The sequence below is a fragment of the Anopheles merus genome, chromosome 3L, assembly GCF_017562075.2.
Source record: "Anopheles merus strain MAF chromosome 3L, AmerM5.1, whole genome shotgun sequence".
NCBI lineage: Eukaryota > Metazoa > Arthropoda > Insecta > Diptera > Culicidae > Anopheles > Anopheles merus.
In genome coordinates this window covers 34,840,199-34,854,747 of record NC_054085.1, presented here as the reverse complement: position 1 = coordinate 34,854,747, position 14,549 = coordinate 34,840,199, and the positions used below count along the sequence as shown (strand labels likewise).

Sequence of the window (14,549 nt, the reverse complement as noted above, 5' to 3'; positions counted from 1 at the left end):
ATTACCCTAATACCCCTAAATGTAGGCAATATTATACACAACAAATCGCGTAAGGCTGACGTCTACTGCAAGACGATATTTAACCAGATCACATGTTTTAAATTGATGTTATAAAAAAGCAACAATGGTCATTAAGCTTGATTTTTTAAACATTTTCTACTATTTTCTTTACATTATTTTATCTAAACCAAAAACCACAAACGCCATACGCATATTGTACGATTAATTTTTTATCATTCCATTTTAATTCCATTACATCAGCTCTTCAACCGCAATTGTATCTGGACTACGCGAGAGTGAGATAACAATATATTACTGGTCAAATAATGTGAAAAAACACCGATTTTCCAACTACGAAAAATAATAACAACATCGGTTAAACGGTTGCACCTCGCGCATCAACAACACAAAACCCTCACTCGTGTTGATGGAGCCCCACAGTCAACAAAAAGCTTTCTTCTAGTGTATGCTGGTATTAGTTGATAGAAAAAATGATCGTATTTTTATTTTAAATTATCTCAGAAAAAACAGACGATAAGATAGAGTGCGAGAGAGACTAGATTGCATTCGCTGGTACAAATTGAAAATGGCAAGCGACGCACTTGCTTGGCAGTGCGGTGTGAATGAAACGGGAAAGTGCACGCGAGCGCACGTAAAGCAGCAAATTTAAATAGCAGGTCTCAAGTACTGAACGAAGCTGACACTTATGGACTAAATAACCCACCCCAAAAAAGAAGGGAGCTCTTCAAACCTACTACTATTCTTTGGTCTTGAGACGTTATTCGCAGCAATAACGCAGCTGATATGTTAAACCGACCCTAACGATAGGGTGATACCGGATCGATTCTTAGCGACTTTTACTCGACCACAGACGACGGACTCCCGTGCCGATGGCGGTAGGCGGTGGTGGTATCGATCACTAGCGCCTCGGAATGGACGTGCTGCGAAGTGACACTCGTCGAAGAAATCCGTCGGCTGCGTCTCAGCCGGTGGTAGGCGATGGCTGGCACAGTCCTGTCCGGTGGTGTGCTCCGATGATGCTCGCCACCCTCGACCGTGTCCATGCGTACGCTGCTGGTGGAAGAGGTCAGGCACGATTCCTCGTCGATGGTGTGATCATCGTGCGGCCCCGAGGTAATGACCGTTGGCAGTATCATGCTGGTGAGCTCTCCGTCCTGCAGCTGATGTGCGTGTTGGTGCTGCTGCTCATGCTGCTCCTGCCCAGACTGCTGCAGCTCGCCCGGCAGATAGTCCTTCCAGCTTCGGAAGAGATAGCGGGTGAATTTGCGCAATTGCCTAAATTTACAGTAGGTCGCACCTTCGGCCGATTGCAGCTGCTGCGTCTGGATGAGGAAGCCCTTCTCCTTGAACGTTTTCTCGAGCGATTCGCGCTGCGTGGCCCGGCGCGTCTTTCGGCGCCGTCGCTCGGACGCACTGCCGGCGCTGTTGGCCGCACTCGGTCGGTACGGTGGCTGGCCGCCGGGCGCGGGAGGCGGCGTCGGGTCGCCGCACGGTTGCGGTGAGGTAGGAAACTCCGGTATCTGCAGCAGATCGTTGCTTAGGCCCAGCGACGGAGGCGGCAGATCGCAGGCAATCCGTTCGCCGGACGCGTTCAGAAAGGCGCCGGTCGTGCTGGTTGCGTTGATGCTGCTCTGCTGGAGGCTTTCGCGCGGGAAAAACTCGTACCCGCGCATCGACTTGTCGCCCGTGCCGGAGTAGTACCGGAAGTTGCCGCCCGAATCGACGCTCAGGATTTTCTTCTCCTGCAGGCAGGGTTTCGCGCCGCCGGTGAACTTGAACTTACAGATGCTGACTTCGGTGGCCGGATTGTGACTGTTTTCGGCCGGCACCGGTGGTATGAAGATGGCCGAACGTTTGCGTTTCTGTGCCGGCGGAGATCGTTGCCCAGTAACGCCAGCAGCAGCAGCAGCAGCGTTCGGTGACGATTGCTTTTCGTTCTTTAGCAGCTGCGATATGTGCTTCGGTACTAGCAGTGGGTGGTTCTGAGCGTTTTTCAACCCGTTGGGAGAGATCGGAGGAGACGATACGTTTGATGAGGCAACTACCGATCGCATTTCTCTCGCCGCGTGCTCTTCCGGAAGCTTCCCAACTCCTTCTCCAGTCGGATGGGGCGAGTAAAGCGACATCGGATGGGCAAACAAACTCCCGTTCGTCGTGCCAGACGACCAATACACATAGCCGGGTGGAGTTTCCGCCGTCGATGGCGTCTCCGTGGTGCTGCCCGACGATGACTGTAGCGTTGGCAGGGACAGCTTCATGTTGGCGGCCAGCGCTTGATCGGTACTGATGTCCGACGGCGTGATGATGGGCGTCGGACAGGAGGAAGCAAACACTTCGTCCGCATCCTCCTCCGAGCTGGAAACGCTGAACGTTTCTCCACCGGCCGGCTGCACCACACCACCGCCCGACTCACGCACGCACAGATTCAGCGGTTCCTCCTTCCGCCGTCCACGGGCCGGGGGCTGCTCCAATGCTGTCTGCTGTGCGTTTTCGCCCACCGGTTGCTTCCTCTCATCGGACGACGTGAGCCGTCGCTCGAGGAGGCTAGCGACCGACTTTGAGCATCCCTTCGGCAGCATTCCTTTCTCCAGCCCGAGCTCTCGGCTGGGAGTGCCCGGGAGAATGGTGCCGTAGTTCTTGTAGATCAGATGGCAAATGTCAGCCTTTTTCGGTTTCCGTCCCCGTCTCGGTTTCGAGTTTTCCAGCGTTATTTCCCCCATGTACGGTAGATCGGTGTAGCTTACAATGCGCTTCGGAGGGGTTCCGTTCTGCCCCACACTGCTTTCACTAGTCGGCGATATCTGCGCCGGCTGAAGGGGCTCATCCTTGAGCGGTGCCATCGGTACGCCCTCCTTCTGCAGCTCCAGTATCTTCTGCAGCCAGCTGCGAACCGACTCGTTCGTTCGCTCCTCCCGCTCCAGCGCTGCCTGGCGCTCCATCACTGCCCGCCGGGATGCGGACTGTCCGGACTGTTGCGGTGCGGCGGGTTTCTGACGCGACGGTTTCGATTGACTCGCGGTGTGTTGCTGTTCCTGCTTCCGTTGCAGACTGTTTTGCGTTGCCTCATAGTGGTCCAGATACTCCTGGGGCAGGGCTTGGTGATGGAACCGCAGCTTGAGCGGTCCCTTGCGGCGCGCCCGGGGCGCACTGTTGGAGCGCTTCGGCTGCTGCTCCTTTGGCGGGCGGGTGTGACTGTCGGCGAGCACCTTGGGCGGTGTCGGCAAGGGCGAGAGGGTCGCGTCCGGCAGCTCCGGCGAGAGGATGACGCTCGGGGTGCGATGCTTCGGCGGTGGTGGCGTGGTGGGCGACGGACACATAGACTGGCTGACCGTGGGCACACTAAGCTCATTATCGTGCGGATTGTCGTTGGTACCGCCGGAGATCAACGGATCATCGGAACTGCGCCTGGAGGGAAAGCGAAGGACCGATGGGATTAGCAGGTGGAGAGCACGGACTTCAGAGGATGAGAGGCCCCATCCGGGGATTTTACTTACAGAAATCTACTCCCTATGTTGCTGCCCGTGTGCCAGGGGTACAGATCACGCTCGGGCTCTTCCAACTTGTTAGCATCGCCCGGTTCGAGCAGATCCGGTATGTTCGTTAGCTTAATGTCATCCACTCGGTGAGTCTGATGAACGGACGGATGGTCGTGAGACTGCTGCAGGTGCGTATGGACGAGCGGGTCTTTATCGCTGCTGACGACGACGCTCGAGCTCAGCAATCCGAGATCATCCTTGGAGAAGTCTTGCATACCACCTCCAACTAGTGTAATGAAACGAGATGAACAGAGAAGGCAGTTGTTAGGAAGGAAAACATTTGGACACTTAATGCTAATAGTCATATGAAATAATAAACCTATATTGTTAAGGAAGAGACACGAGAAGAGACATGTTCTGGTCAGCAGATTTCCGGTGTCGACTTTGGAACCTTCCGTACGGTCAGAGACCATCCACACCACCATCCATTCTTAATGTACGAAAATAGGATTGCCGGAGCAAGGCATTGCGACGAGCACGCGGTTCGTCGTTCGTCGTGCATTCGGCGACGCGATGGGAGAAAGATGATGCTGATGCGCTCATTTTGCGCAAGCGAGAGCAACCGCCGCTCCATCGATTTTTATCCATGGGATGGACCCCACCATCCCGGCAGGAGCCGAGCATCTGATTCACCGGGACAAAAATAAACCCACCGGCCACCGGCGACGAGCGTACACATATTTGTCCATATAGCGATAAATTTTACGAGCACACTCCACTTTCAACGACCTCGGGACGCGTTCGGGGCAAGGAGGGGGTTTATGAGAGATTTCCGCGATGGAAAATCGGGCTGACACTCACACACGTACGTCATGCGGGCGATGTACTAAGTTGGAATTCCGAGCCGGAGGGAAAACGGGAGATCAACACGTGTTGATCTACGGTCTTGTGAGCGAGCAAACTCTCATGTCACTCTGCGCTTGATGTTGATTCAAAATTCTTATTCTCTTCCCATGAAGTAACACAGAACCCATCGTAAATAAGTAATATTAAATTCCTTTTTAGCACCTTACCAGTCTCACATCACTCCCCACTCCAAAGATATCTTTACCCCGATATGCAACCGAACCATCTTGGCACACAGCACGCAACGTCGTGTAGCAAAACACGTCCCACAAGAATCAGCTCGAGCACCGATTGCAAACTCCCCTCCCTCGAGAACATGGGACAGGGCCGGGTGGTTTGCATAAAAAATTTAAAAAAATGTCCCTTCACGCAAAAAATGGACTTCTCTCGCGAACGAATTCTATATTCAGCTCTTCCTGCATACACACACACAGAGACGCGCTACAGTGCAAAGTGGTTGCATATCATCATTGGCCGCGAGGAAAACAGGGCCCGCGCGCTCCGTTGGTCTCCCCACCACCGTTGGTTTTCTTTTTGGGGCCGAATGTTTTCACACCACCTCGTGGTTTATAATGTTTCGCCCCCCCAAAAGAGAGTTATCGGAGTGTGTACACCTCACCGGGATTGGATAAGGGGGAGGGGGGGGGGGGGGTGGAAAACTCACAACCAATTTCCTTAGTGCCAGCTCTAGTTCTAGATCGTTTTCGGCGCGGTCGCTGTTATTGTTCCCACTGTGCCGGGTTTGGCAGACACGCTCGGAGGTCTGTCCCCTCGCGCCGATGGTTTAATGGCCGATATTGTGCTAGGGTTTTGCCCATGTCCGAATGCTAAATTTAGCTAAATATTGTGTTCCGAGGGGAAGACGGAGGAAGGAAGCAAAGGATAGGTGGTTTTGCAGGGTGGATTGCTTGCTTTACCCGAAAACAGCAGTTCTGGTAGCATTTCCGATACGATCATATAGTTGCCGTTTTCCTTGTTGCTGCTGCTGCTACTGCCGTTGCGTTCATCCAATTGCAAACGCCTTTTCTCTGTGCGTTTTGGGAGCAAATTGTGCTCACTTTGTCTCAAACCACACACAGACACGCGTTCGGATAAGTCCCAGCATTGATTCGAGAACCCCCCTGCACACTATCACTTGCAGCCTTATATGGTCTTACTAGCCTGGGCCCCGACTAGCGTTTGCTAAGGCGCTGGGCACGAGCTAAGGTTAAAATCATCAAACTACACCCCCTCGCGCACAAACGCACACGACACGCACACAAAACACGGCACACACGAACCAGCGACGAAACAGTGCGTTTGGTGTGTTGCCCCGAAAGCGTCTCAAGACGGCAGCGCGCGGAACATGACTAGATTGAGCTGAAAATCTCATCCAAACCCGACCCGACCGGGCGCGGTGGCGACGGTGGCCCACCGATGGCAAACGATCGCGATAGGCCGGAAAGGGATCAAAATAATAATAGCAGAAATTGGTATAGCGCGTCCGAGCAGACGAAATTACCTCTCTCACTCTCTCACTAGCTCTCTCGTTAGCTTTTCTGTGTCTGTGTGGTTGGTGCCTTTTTTTGAATCATTTCAGCTCGTCCCTGTGTGTTTTTCCGCCGTACAAGCATAGCGCTATGCGTACGGCTACGCGGAGAGTGGTAGTATGCGCAAACCCGGTCTGCGCATCTCGGCGCAACGGTCGGTCAATTTTCCAACCTCTCTCCTTCCCGCTGTGTCCAATTTTACAAACCCCAGCCTAGACATTCATTCACCTACAAGTGCGGGAAAACCCATCCCTTTTGGATGTTGGTGCAAAGGGCGCGCCCGCACTCGTTTGTGTGCGTGTGTGTTTGTCCCCGCTGTTTATCCCTTGCACGGTAGAGCAATGTAACACGGCGAGGGAAAACGCACGGGAGCATTTTTCCCGATGCTCGTTCGACCTACATTTTCCACCGCACGATGCGACGACGGCTGCAGCTACGTCCGTAAAAGGAAATGTTCGTTTCGTAGTCGATCGACATTTTCACCACGCGCGCTTCGAGGGAGGTTTTTCGCCGGCCATTGCGATGGATTGAGAGGGGGGGGGAAGAGGGGGGTGACTGATCGCATCGTTTGAATGTTTTTGATCGTCGTCGGGCCGTTACAATGTTGCGACGTTACGATTTACTTACGGTTGGACCCGATCGGGTGTTTTGCCGGTTGGTGTGTGTGTGTGTGTGTGTGGCGGCGGACACTTGAGACACTTGTCGCTTCCGTTCGGTGTAGTGTTTTTACTTGTTTTGTTTGCTTTTGTAGTTCATTCAAATCGTTTCATGTTGAACAATTTGCAGAGATATTGAGATTCTTGGCTTGGTTTTTTGTGATTTTCCCTCTATGGGAATGTTCTATTTTTACACATTTTTACGCGTTTTGTTTTCAAATCGTATTCCCACCTTTGATACACGATCACAAAATCGTCATAAACAGAAAGACACAAAACACGCGTAAAGCATGGGAAAGAGAATGGTTTGATTTAAAAATACCGATCGTGTGCTGTCACTGGGGTGGTTGATCTTTCCGCGCCATCCGAGCCCCGTATGCCCATATATGGACTTCGTCAGAACTTATCACACAATTAGCTCCTTTTTTCGCAATCTGTTCTCCCTTGTTTGCTGCGCATTCGTGTGTGTGTGTGTCTCTCGCTCTCTCACCTCGAGTATCGGATTTCAGCTCGCCTGGCTCGCCTGGTTCTCTTTCCCATCTCTCATGTTACACCGCGCGCACGCGATCGCGTAGAGATCATCGTGATGGTGCCGCGGCAGTTGGCTTGTCAATTCTCACGTACTAAAATTAGTCCATTTGAGAGCATGTTCAACTGCCAACTGCCCAAAAAAAAACCGGGGCGCCCGTCGATGTGATTCATCATGTAAACATAATCTAATCGTTGCGATCACACGGCCCCCAGCCCCGGGCGGGCCCAGGCAAACCATTGCGTGAGCGAGAGAGAAAGAGATCAAAAGTTGGAGTGTCGTTTTGGGGCGAATGGACGGAAAACGATCGAAGAAACATGTGTTTCGAAAGAAGTACGCGCCCGTATGCTCTGTATGCTCATACTGTAGTGAAATATTTTGATAGTCGGCGTACTTTTGAGATACCGAGACAACATCACGGTGATGATGGATGGGTAATGAAAGGACCGAGTTAGTGCCTGAGTGTGTTTAACAACATGTAATGGATATCTTGTTACATTGAGTTCCTTTTAAATTACATCCACAGAACATGAGAACTGTACATTTGATGCTCTGTTTTCTTAATATGTCCTAAAGAGATCAAATCAGCTCTAAAGAATCTCCAACTGGTCGAGATTTCTTAGATACCATGATAATAAGGCTGTCTGCATATCTGGGTATTAATGGAAAAGATCAGGAGGTTACACTGACTGCATATCTAGGAGATTACACCATTACAAACCGAAGGCTTTAGTTTTGATTAGCCTTGATACTGAAATCAACTTAGTCTTTCAGTTGAGAATAATGTATAGTAGAGGAGTTCTCAGACACCCTGACACAGTCAAAACTAACATGAGTGACTAATTCTAGGATAAGTGTCTCACCACAACTCAAATTCTCCAAAATCCAAGATAGAAAAATAAGGATTGTCGGAAATTTTACGCATGGAACCTGAAAACTCTTGGATTCCAGAGTCCTTATCAGGCATGGATTCTGAAGAATGTTATCCTGGAATTAATCGTGTAGATGTTAAAGGATACACAAATATGAAAGCTTATGTTCGTGATCAGTTACCAAACACCATCAGGATCTCGTAGAGTGCCTAAATATTCAATGACGTAAAATTACTTCAATGACCTAGTTATGCCTACGCATCGTCCTTAATCGATAACAGGCCAATGAAGAATGATGCCGCGGTTCATACCATCTTACATCAGGACCTTCAACACCCACATCGCAACCTTATTGAAAACGCCGAAACTGTCTAACGGATTGCGTAAATTAAGTCGTTATACGCGCCAATAAACAAACTATCACAGCGGTAGGGCAACGAGCGTACATTAAAATTAAAACACCCAGCAGGAACAATCAGCATCTCAGAGCGACCTCCTTCGGCGCCGTACCCAAATTGCAACAATCAACCACACACGCCGCGTGCGTGAATTGGACCACAAATCCACCACCTCCGTGACGGTGTGTGTTTCCGCATCTGAACAAAGCCCTTTTATGACACACGCCCGTGTCTTTTACGACCGTGTGCTCCCACGACGATCCTGACGGGTGTTGTTGAGCCACAAAAAAGCGCCAATCCAATATCGCTCTCTATATGTGTGGCGCTCAATGTGGCGCTCATAAAACGAAACCACCGAAAGAAGCTAAACCAAAGCCAACGCTCAAGTACGCGCAGACAGGTACACGTTCACGGGGTCCAAGTAGGACGCTGTCATCCGAAAATTGCGCCACATACGATGATTGCAGGATAGGCAGGTACGCAGTGGATCGGTGGAGTTTGCGCGTGGGCCCAACAGTGTGCTCCGTGCGCCAGCGCCATCGTTTCTTTTCACCGTAAATGTCACAATGCGCAAAGAGAAGTCATATTTCGGGGTGATGGTGTGAATCATGTGGTCGGAACGAACCATCGTTTCCTGTCGCGCTGTCAATTTCGGTCACACACCACCGCGCTATATTGATTAGCGACGATCGCACGAAGGGCGGGCGGGGAAGCGTGCGGCGCCTACTTAGACGACCGACCAACCGTAATGAGCTAATCAATGCGTTTGCCTCGTGGTCTCTAGGTGGTTCTGGTTGGCGATGGTGGGCTTTTGTGCCGGACTGTTGCGCACCATCAAGCCACACCTTTCTGCCAGTGCTGGAATGACAACCAGCGCTGGAATGGACTGCTCGCCCGAGGCCGTGGGACTTACACGATTTTGCCCTGGCGATCGGTGAGGATGATGATCGGTTGTCGTTGTCGTTGAGTATCCATTAAAAATCAAACAAATCCACCCTCAATCTCGGGCGCAAACGATCGGTGGTGCGGTGCCCGTACAATAGATAAGGCCAAAAATCGTCAAACAACTGTAATGCTGCCCCCAGCCCCTTTCCGAACCTGTTCACTGCTAAATTTGAAAGTATTTCCATCCAAATGGAAACCATGCGATGTTTGGGAAGGGAAGTGCGCGGCGAGTGCCGAGGCCAATTCCAACATCCACCCACGCACGCGCCGCCAGGCCACATAAAAACTGCTCAACCGCTCTTTCCCCCCTCTCACTCTCTCTCTCTCTCTCTCTCTCTCTCTCTCTCTCTAATGTTTATTACGACGCCGTGTGACTTCGGCCCGAAAAGGCATTAAATGGCTCTTGGCTCTCTATGAATATTGAACGACAGCAACATCGCGCGCGACCGTTCATTTCCAAAAGCCCCGTCTGAAATCGTAGGCCGTGCGGGGAGTAGGATCGTGTGCTTGCAAAGTGACAAAAAATTAGGCGACACATGACGATTGACGAACTGCAGAGAAATAGGCTGGAGGAGGGTTGTGTTGAGGCTCCCCCTTATACACCCTTCTACCCGTAGAGATCGTGTTTAGTGTTTAGCACATTGCAGCGCCGGGGGAGGATGGTAAATGACAGGATTTTATGGCGACACTTGTCGGTAAGGAGATTGTTTTCGAATAACACTCAACAGAGTTGGGGGGCAGGAATTCCTCGTTCGCGTTTGTTCGGTCCGGTTGTTCAAGAGTGCACTTGAAAGGCGCTTTTTCATTTAAAGCTTATCCGTGAATGGGGCAATGAAGATACAACGCCACTAAGCCCCCCAAAGCCCGAAAACGTTGACAAACGGTTGGCTAAGTAGATACGAGCGTTTGCTCTGCCCCAGGACCCGATGATACGGACAAGATGTCGAATATTGATTTTCGATCGACGACGGAGAGATGTGGGAGATGAGGCGCGGAAGAGTGATTCAACCCGCGCCTAAGCTTGTCCATTGAGCGCGTCATTTTTCAGGCTTAGGCCGGGCCCGGGCTACTCTGATGGGTCGCCCTCTGTGTTCATCGCCTTGATCCGTGTAATAACGATCGATTTGACCAGTATTGCTGAGCGCCAAAAGCGCGCACGAAAAAGATAGCAACACAGAAATCAACGGTTTGAAAATCGATTCCAACCGATTCGCGGACGCGGGTGCATGTTGGCTTGGTTCGTAAATATATGGCTCACGAACGATTTCCATACAGTTTTGGCACTGGCACTGGTTGCCCCCGGACGCGGAGTAAGATGTCCGCTGAGGATGTGTAGACACGGCAGACACGAAACATCAGAATTAGCATGTTTTTTTTCGTGTTTAATTTATTTTGTTCGACCACTTTTCATTGATGAATATAGTTGGGGGTTTCCGTCTTTTTTTGTTTGTTCCACCGTACGAAGATACACAATTCCTCCCGCGCAGAATTTGGTGAGAAGACGACCATAGACAAAAAAAAACGAACCCATCTCATAGAGGCAAATGCAAAATGCCGAATTTGTAAACGATTTTACGATTCAATATTGCCAATCAAACGTAACATATTTTGGTAGGCAGAATCCTACACAGATTATTAAATCGATGACGCATTGCGCAACACGGGCACGGCGACGCTCACACACACACACACACACCCTGGAGTCACCCCCGGGCGTGACAGTGTACGGGTTTTATCTATTTTAATTTATTATCGTAATTCTTTTTGTTTGGGTTGGAGGTGTTTTGGGAGCTCTTCCTTCTCTCTTTCTTTCTCTGTCCCTTGTGCGCTAAATTCATTCGCCCAAACCAATGCCCGGTTATGGCGAATGAACATTTTGGGGGCTTTGTTTTCATTAAAAGCGATGGCGTTTAAAAAGATTGATGTAATCACTTTCTAGCCGGCGGGGAACCCGTCGTCGCCGGGGCGTTAGGTGTTGGGGTATCCGGGGCGCCAATATATTACAAACATTACGAGCGGTTTACCAGCAAAACAGAGGTGCTGAAGAGACAAATTTGATACGTGTAATCTAGGTTTGATGATTTTATAAAGGTTGTTTATCAGAAGGTGTGCGTAGGCGTTCGAAAAAAGTAATCAATTTATCAGGAATTAGGACGAGATGAGACACCGATACGTTAACATTAAATGATTATAAAATGAGATACTAAATGAGATGTACGCATAACGCTGCTTGACAAGATTCTTGTAAATATCTTCAGATTTTAACCAGATCTTCATAGATCCATCTTGGAGAGGAATTTTGAAGCATTTAAAGCCCACAAACTCGATATGATAGATACAGATATGTCATGTCTTTATCCAAGAAATCAAGACTAATTGGAAAACCTTGAACTCGCAACATTCCCGCGTGATTAAAAGCAACTAACCTTAAACAGTTCCATAATGACGGCTGATGTTGATGGTTTCCAATTTCCTGAACCGCACCAGAAGCTGCTACTACTGCGAGCCACCGTGATTCGAATGAATTCCACGGCAACCTTCGTTGTCACAATGATTAACAACCACACACACACCATGTGATCTGTAGGCACGCAACGTGTCACAGCCCGCTCGAACGGTGACAGTTTCCCATAGCAACCAATGCGCGGCGCGTTCCTGCTCCGGTTTGAATCATATCGTATACCACCGAGATGCGTTGAGTCACACACGCTGTCATGCCAGACACTTCCGTTCGAAGGAGAATAGGTCGATTATTCTTTAATTTCAGCACACTTGCAAAAACCTTTTTTATCACAGCACCACTACTCCACTCCAATCACTGAGGCGTTGACACAGCACGGAGGGGCCTTTACGTAAGATGGTTTCATTCATTCATTCATAACAACCGAACTGCACGACACACCACTTAGCACGGACGCCACCCACCAAACACTGCCCGAGAACGATCGCTAACAACACTAACAAAACACACTTTCATTCAACTTCGTTCCAGTTCGATGAAAATGATTTAACGGTTTGAACGAGCGGGTTGAACACTTTGAAGCTGCGACTGACTGCGAGAGGGCGTCCGGAGTTGAAATTAAAAGTCGTTTAGCTTCATGAGATCACCAGCGTCACACAGTCGTCGCTCGTTAAAGTAGATGATAATTAATTTAAATAACAATTGCTTCCACTCGCTAGACGGTGACGAGATGTTTGCTGTTCGATAGGTCAGTTCCACTGGGTAAACTACTTCGTTATCACTCGACACGAAACACGGAACACGATAGGCAATCGCAGGTTTATCAGCAGGAAGCTAAAGGCCACCGTAGACAGGCTCCTGCAGCGGAGATTCACATCTCTCTGCGTAGTACCGGGGACCCGAGGAGACAGAGTCGACCGCTCGCGAGCACCGCTTCTAAACAAATGAAGATATTACGGGTTCCGCTCGTGCTCGCAAGGCACGCTCACGCTGCTCGCTGTGGCTGCTGTTACTGCTGCTGGAGAGCAGGAAGAAACCGCTCGCCTGGCCGCCCGGGTTTCGTTGGACCGATCGAACATCGGAGGCACTACCGCGCGCTGATCGCGAAGCTTCAGAATACATGCATAGCTAATGGGGAGGCTGTACAACGGTTGGTACACACACACACACACGGTTGGTGGTGCCTTGATGACAACACGGCCCCTTGGCACGCACCCGACCGCCACTTACGCGCGCGCACTAGAGACGACAGTTTGGACGAAAGGTTGCGTTGGTGTTAAAATTGCGCCTCCTCCAGCACACACCGCGAGGCGGCGTTACGAGCGCGAAAAAGCAAACTGGAGTGTGTCGCGCGTATTATGTCCATTTTCATCTGCATTGCTGTCCGTTCGCTCCGCCATCCTTCCTTTCGGGGCCACTTTCTTCGCACAATTCCAGGAGTGATCCAGGCCCCCTTCCTTCAAGTTGGAGTGTACCTCGACGACCTCAGTTGGTTCAGATACTTACTTCCCTGGAAGCGCTGGAGCTACTGACCACTGCCACTCACCAACAGCTCGGAGTGTGTATGTTGCTACATAACACAACACAACCGAAATAGCTTTCCAAAACGCTACGGTAAAGATAGCTCTTGAAATGCTGCTGTATCCACGATGCTTCACATACGAATCTCCAGCGGGAAGTCACGCTCTATTCAAACCAAACAAATCCTCCAAACTTTCGGATCAATATTTGTACACAGCGTGGCCAGTTTCGTTTCCGCTCATATATCCCCCCCCCCCCCCCTGCTTGTCCTGGGCCGATGAAATCGGCTTAACGAAGCGGGATGGAATAGTTTTCAAGAGTGTCACACGATTTTTGTGACTATTTAAGGAGCAGCGCTATTGTTTACTTTAAGCCCAGTCATGGCGTATAATGAGCATCGTTAAAAGTGGAGTAGCATTACCCCTCTCGGGCCCTCTCTTGGGCTTAAGGTGAGCAACGCAACAACTCTTGTGTAGGAGAGATCCGGATTTAACGCAGCAATGGCGCGTTACGTGCTGAACAATTTGTTTGCCCCTAAAGTGTCACATTTTCCAAAACCACATTCCTTGTTATATTTTTAACATCCAGCTTAACAAACTTCTGCGCAGTCCCACCGCTCCCTTATCCGACTGGTCCCAAACCTCAGCTTATTGTTATAATTACCATTTCGACAGCTGAGTGTAAGGCTCTGACTCACACTTCAAATATTGACACTGTTAAGGAAACAGAGTATGGCGAAACCACTCTTCCAGTACACGGAGTGCGTTGTTCCACTTCTGACCTGATGCGGCTGTATCGATGACGAAGACGTATGGCAAATTCTCGATGTGTGTCCACGTTTCAACCAAAAAGGGAAGCGAATATCGCACTACCCCCCTTATCTGATTAATATCTCCAATCGATCATTCGTAGCAAATGGTTCAGTTTAACCAAAATACACGAAATCCATCTTAGCCGACAGGGCAGGCACAAGAGGACGGGCGCTCGCAAAGCAACTTAAGCATGACTATCACCATCGCCGAGAGGAGCTTACGGCGCTGCATACAGAGAAGAAAAAGCAGCGGTCCCCATCATCTCGATTTGTAGGCAGATTTTCGGCGGCACACTTTTCCAAACTGGTCCATCAAACGCACCAACACCAACCTGTTCCTGCGACCTGCGACAAAACCGTTCGGTCCATTTGCAACTCCTCCGCAGCAAACAACAGCACAAGCGAAACGGATGACGCCTCGGCG

The 14,549-nt window shown here is 50.2% G+C and overlaps 1 protein-coding gene across 5 annotated transcripts; it reads right to left on the bottom strand.

The window, feature by feature from the left end:
* Nucleotides 1-212: 212 nt before the first annotated feature.
* LOC121599607 lies at nucleotides 213-13,400 on the bottom strand. Of its 5 annotated transcripts, XM_041927531.1 has the most exons (4): nucleotides 3,877-4,007; nucleotides 3,516-3,783; nucleotides 1,319-3,426; nucleotides 1,061-1,260 (listed from the first exon to the last, which is right to left on the bottom strand). In XM_041927531.1, the coding sequence occupies exons 1-4, from the start codon at nucleotides 3,980-3,982 to the stop codon at nucleotides 1,154-1,156; spliced, it is 2,589 nt and encodes an 862-aa protein (XP_041783465.1). In that variant the 5' UTR covers nucleotides 3,983-4,007; the 3' UTR covers nucleotides 1,061-1,153. The 5 variants fall into 5 exon arrangements, with proteins under 5 accessions (XP_041783462.1, XP_041783461.1, XP_041783463.1 ...); XM_041927528.1 differs by lacking the exon at nucleotides 3,877-4,007 and adding an exon at nucleotides 11,759-13,400 and having other exon boundaries at nucleotides 213-3,426; XM_041927527.1 differs by lacking the exon at nucleotides 3,877-4,007 and adding an exon at nucleotides 5,321-5,770 and having other exon boundaries at nucleotides 213-3,426.
* Nucleotides 13,401-14,549: the final 1,149 nt, after the last annotated feature.

Excerpts from the sequence above, each read along its gene's own strand:
- LOC121599607 (XM_041927526.1), bottom strand. The coding sequence starts at position 3,982 with ATGGTGGTGTGGATGGTCTCTGACCGTACGGAAGGTTCCAAAGTCGAC. Across the intron at positions 3,784-3,876 it reads TCTCTTCCTTAACAATATAG|TTGGAGGTGGTATGCAAGAC; the intron begins GTTTATTATTTC and ends TCATTACACTAG. Across the intron at positions 3,427-3,515 it reads AACATAGGGAGTAGATTTCT|GCGCAGTTCCGATGATCCGT; the intron begins GTAAGTAAAATC and ends CTTTCCCTCCAG.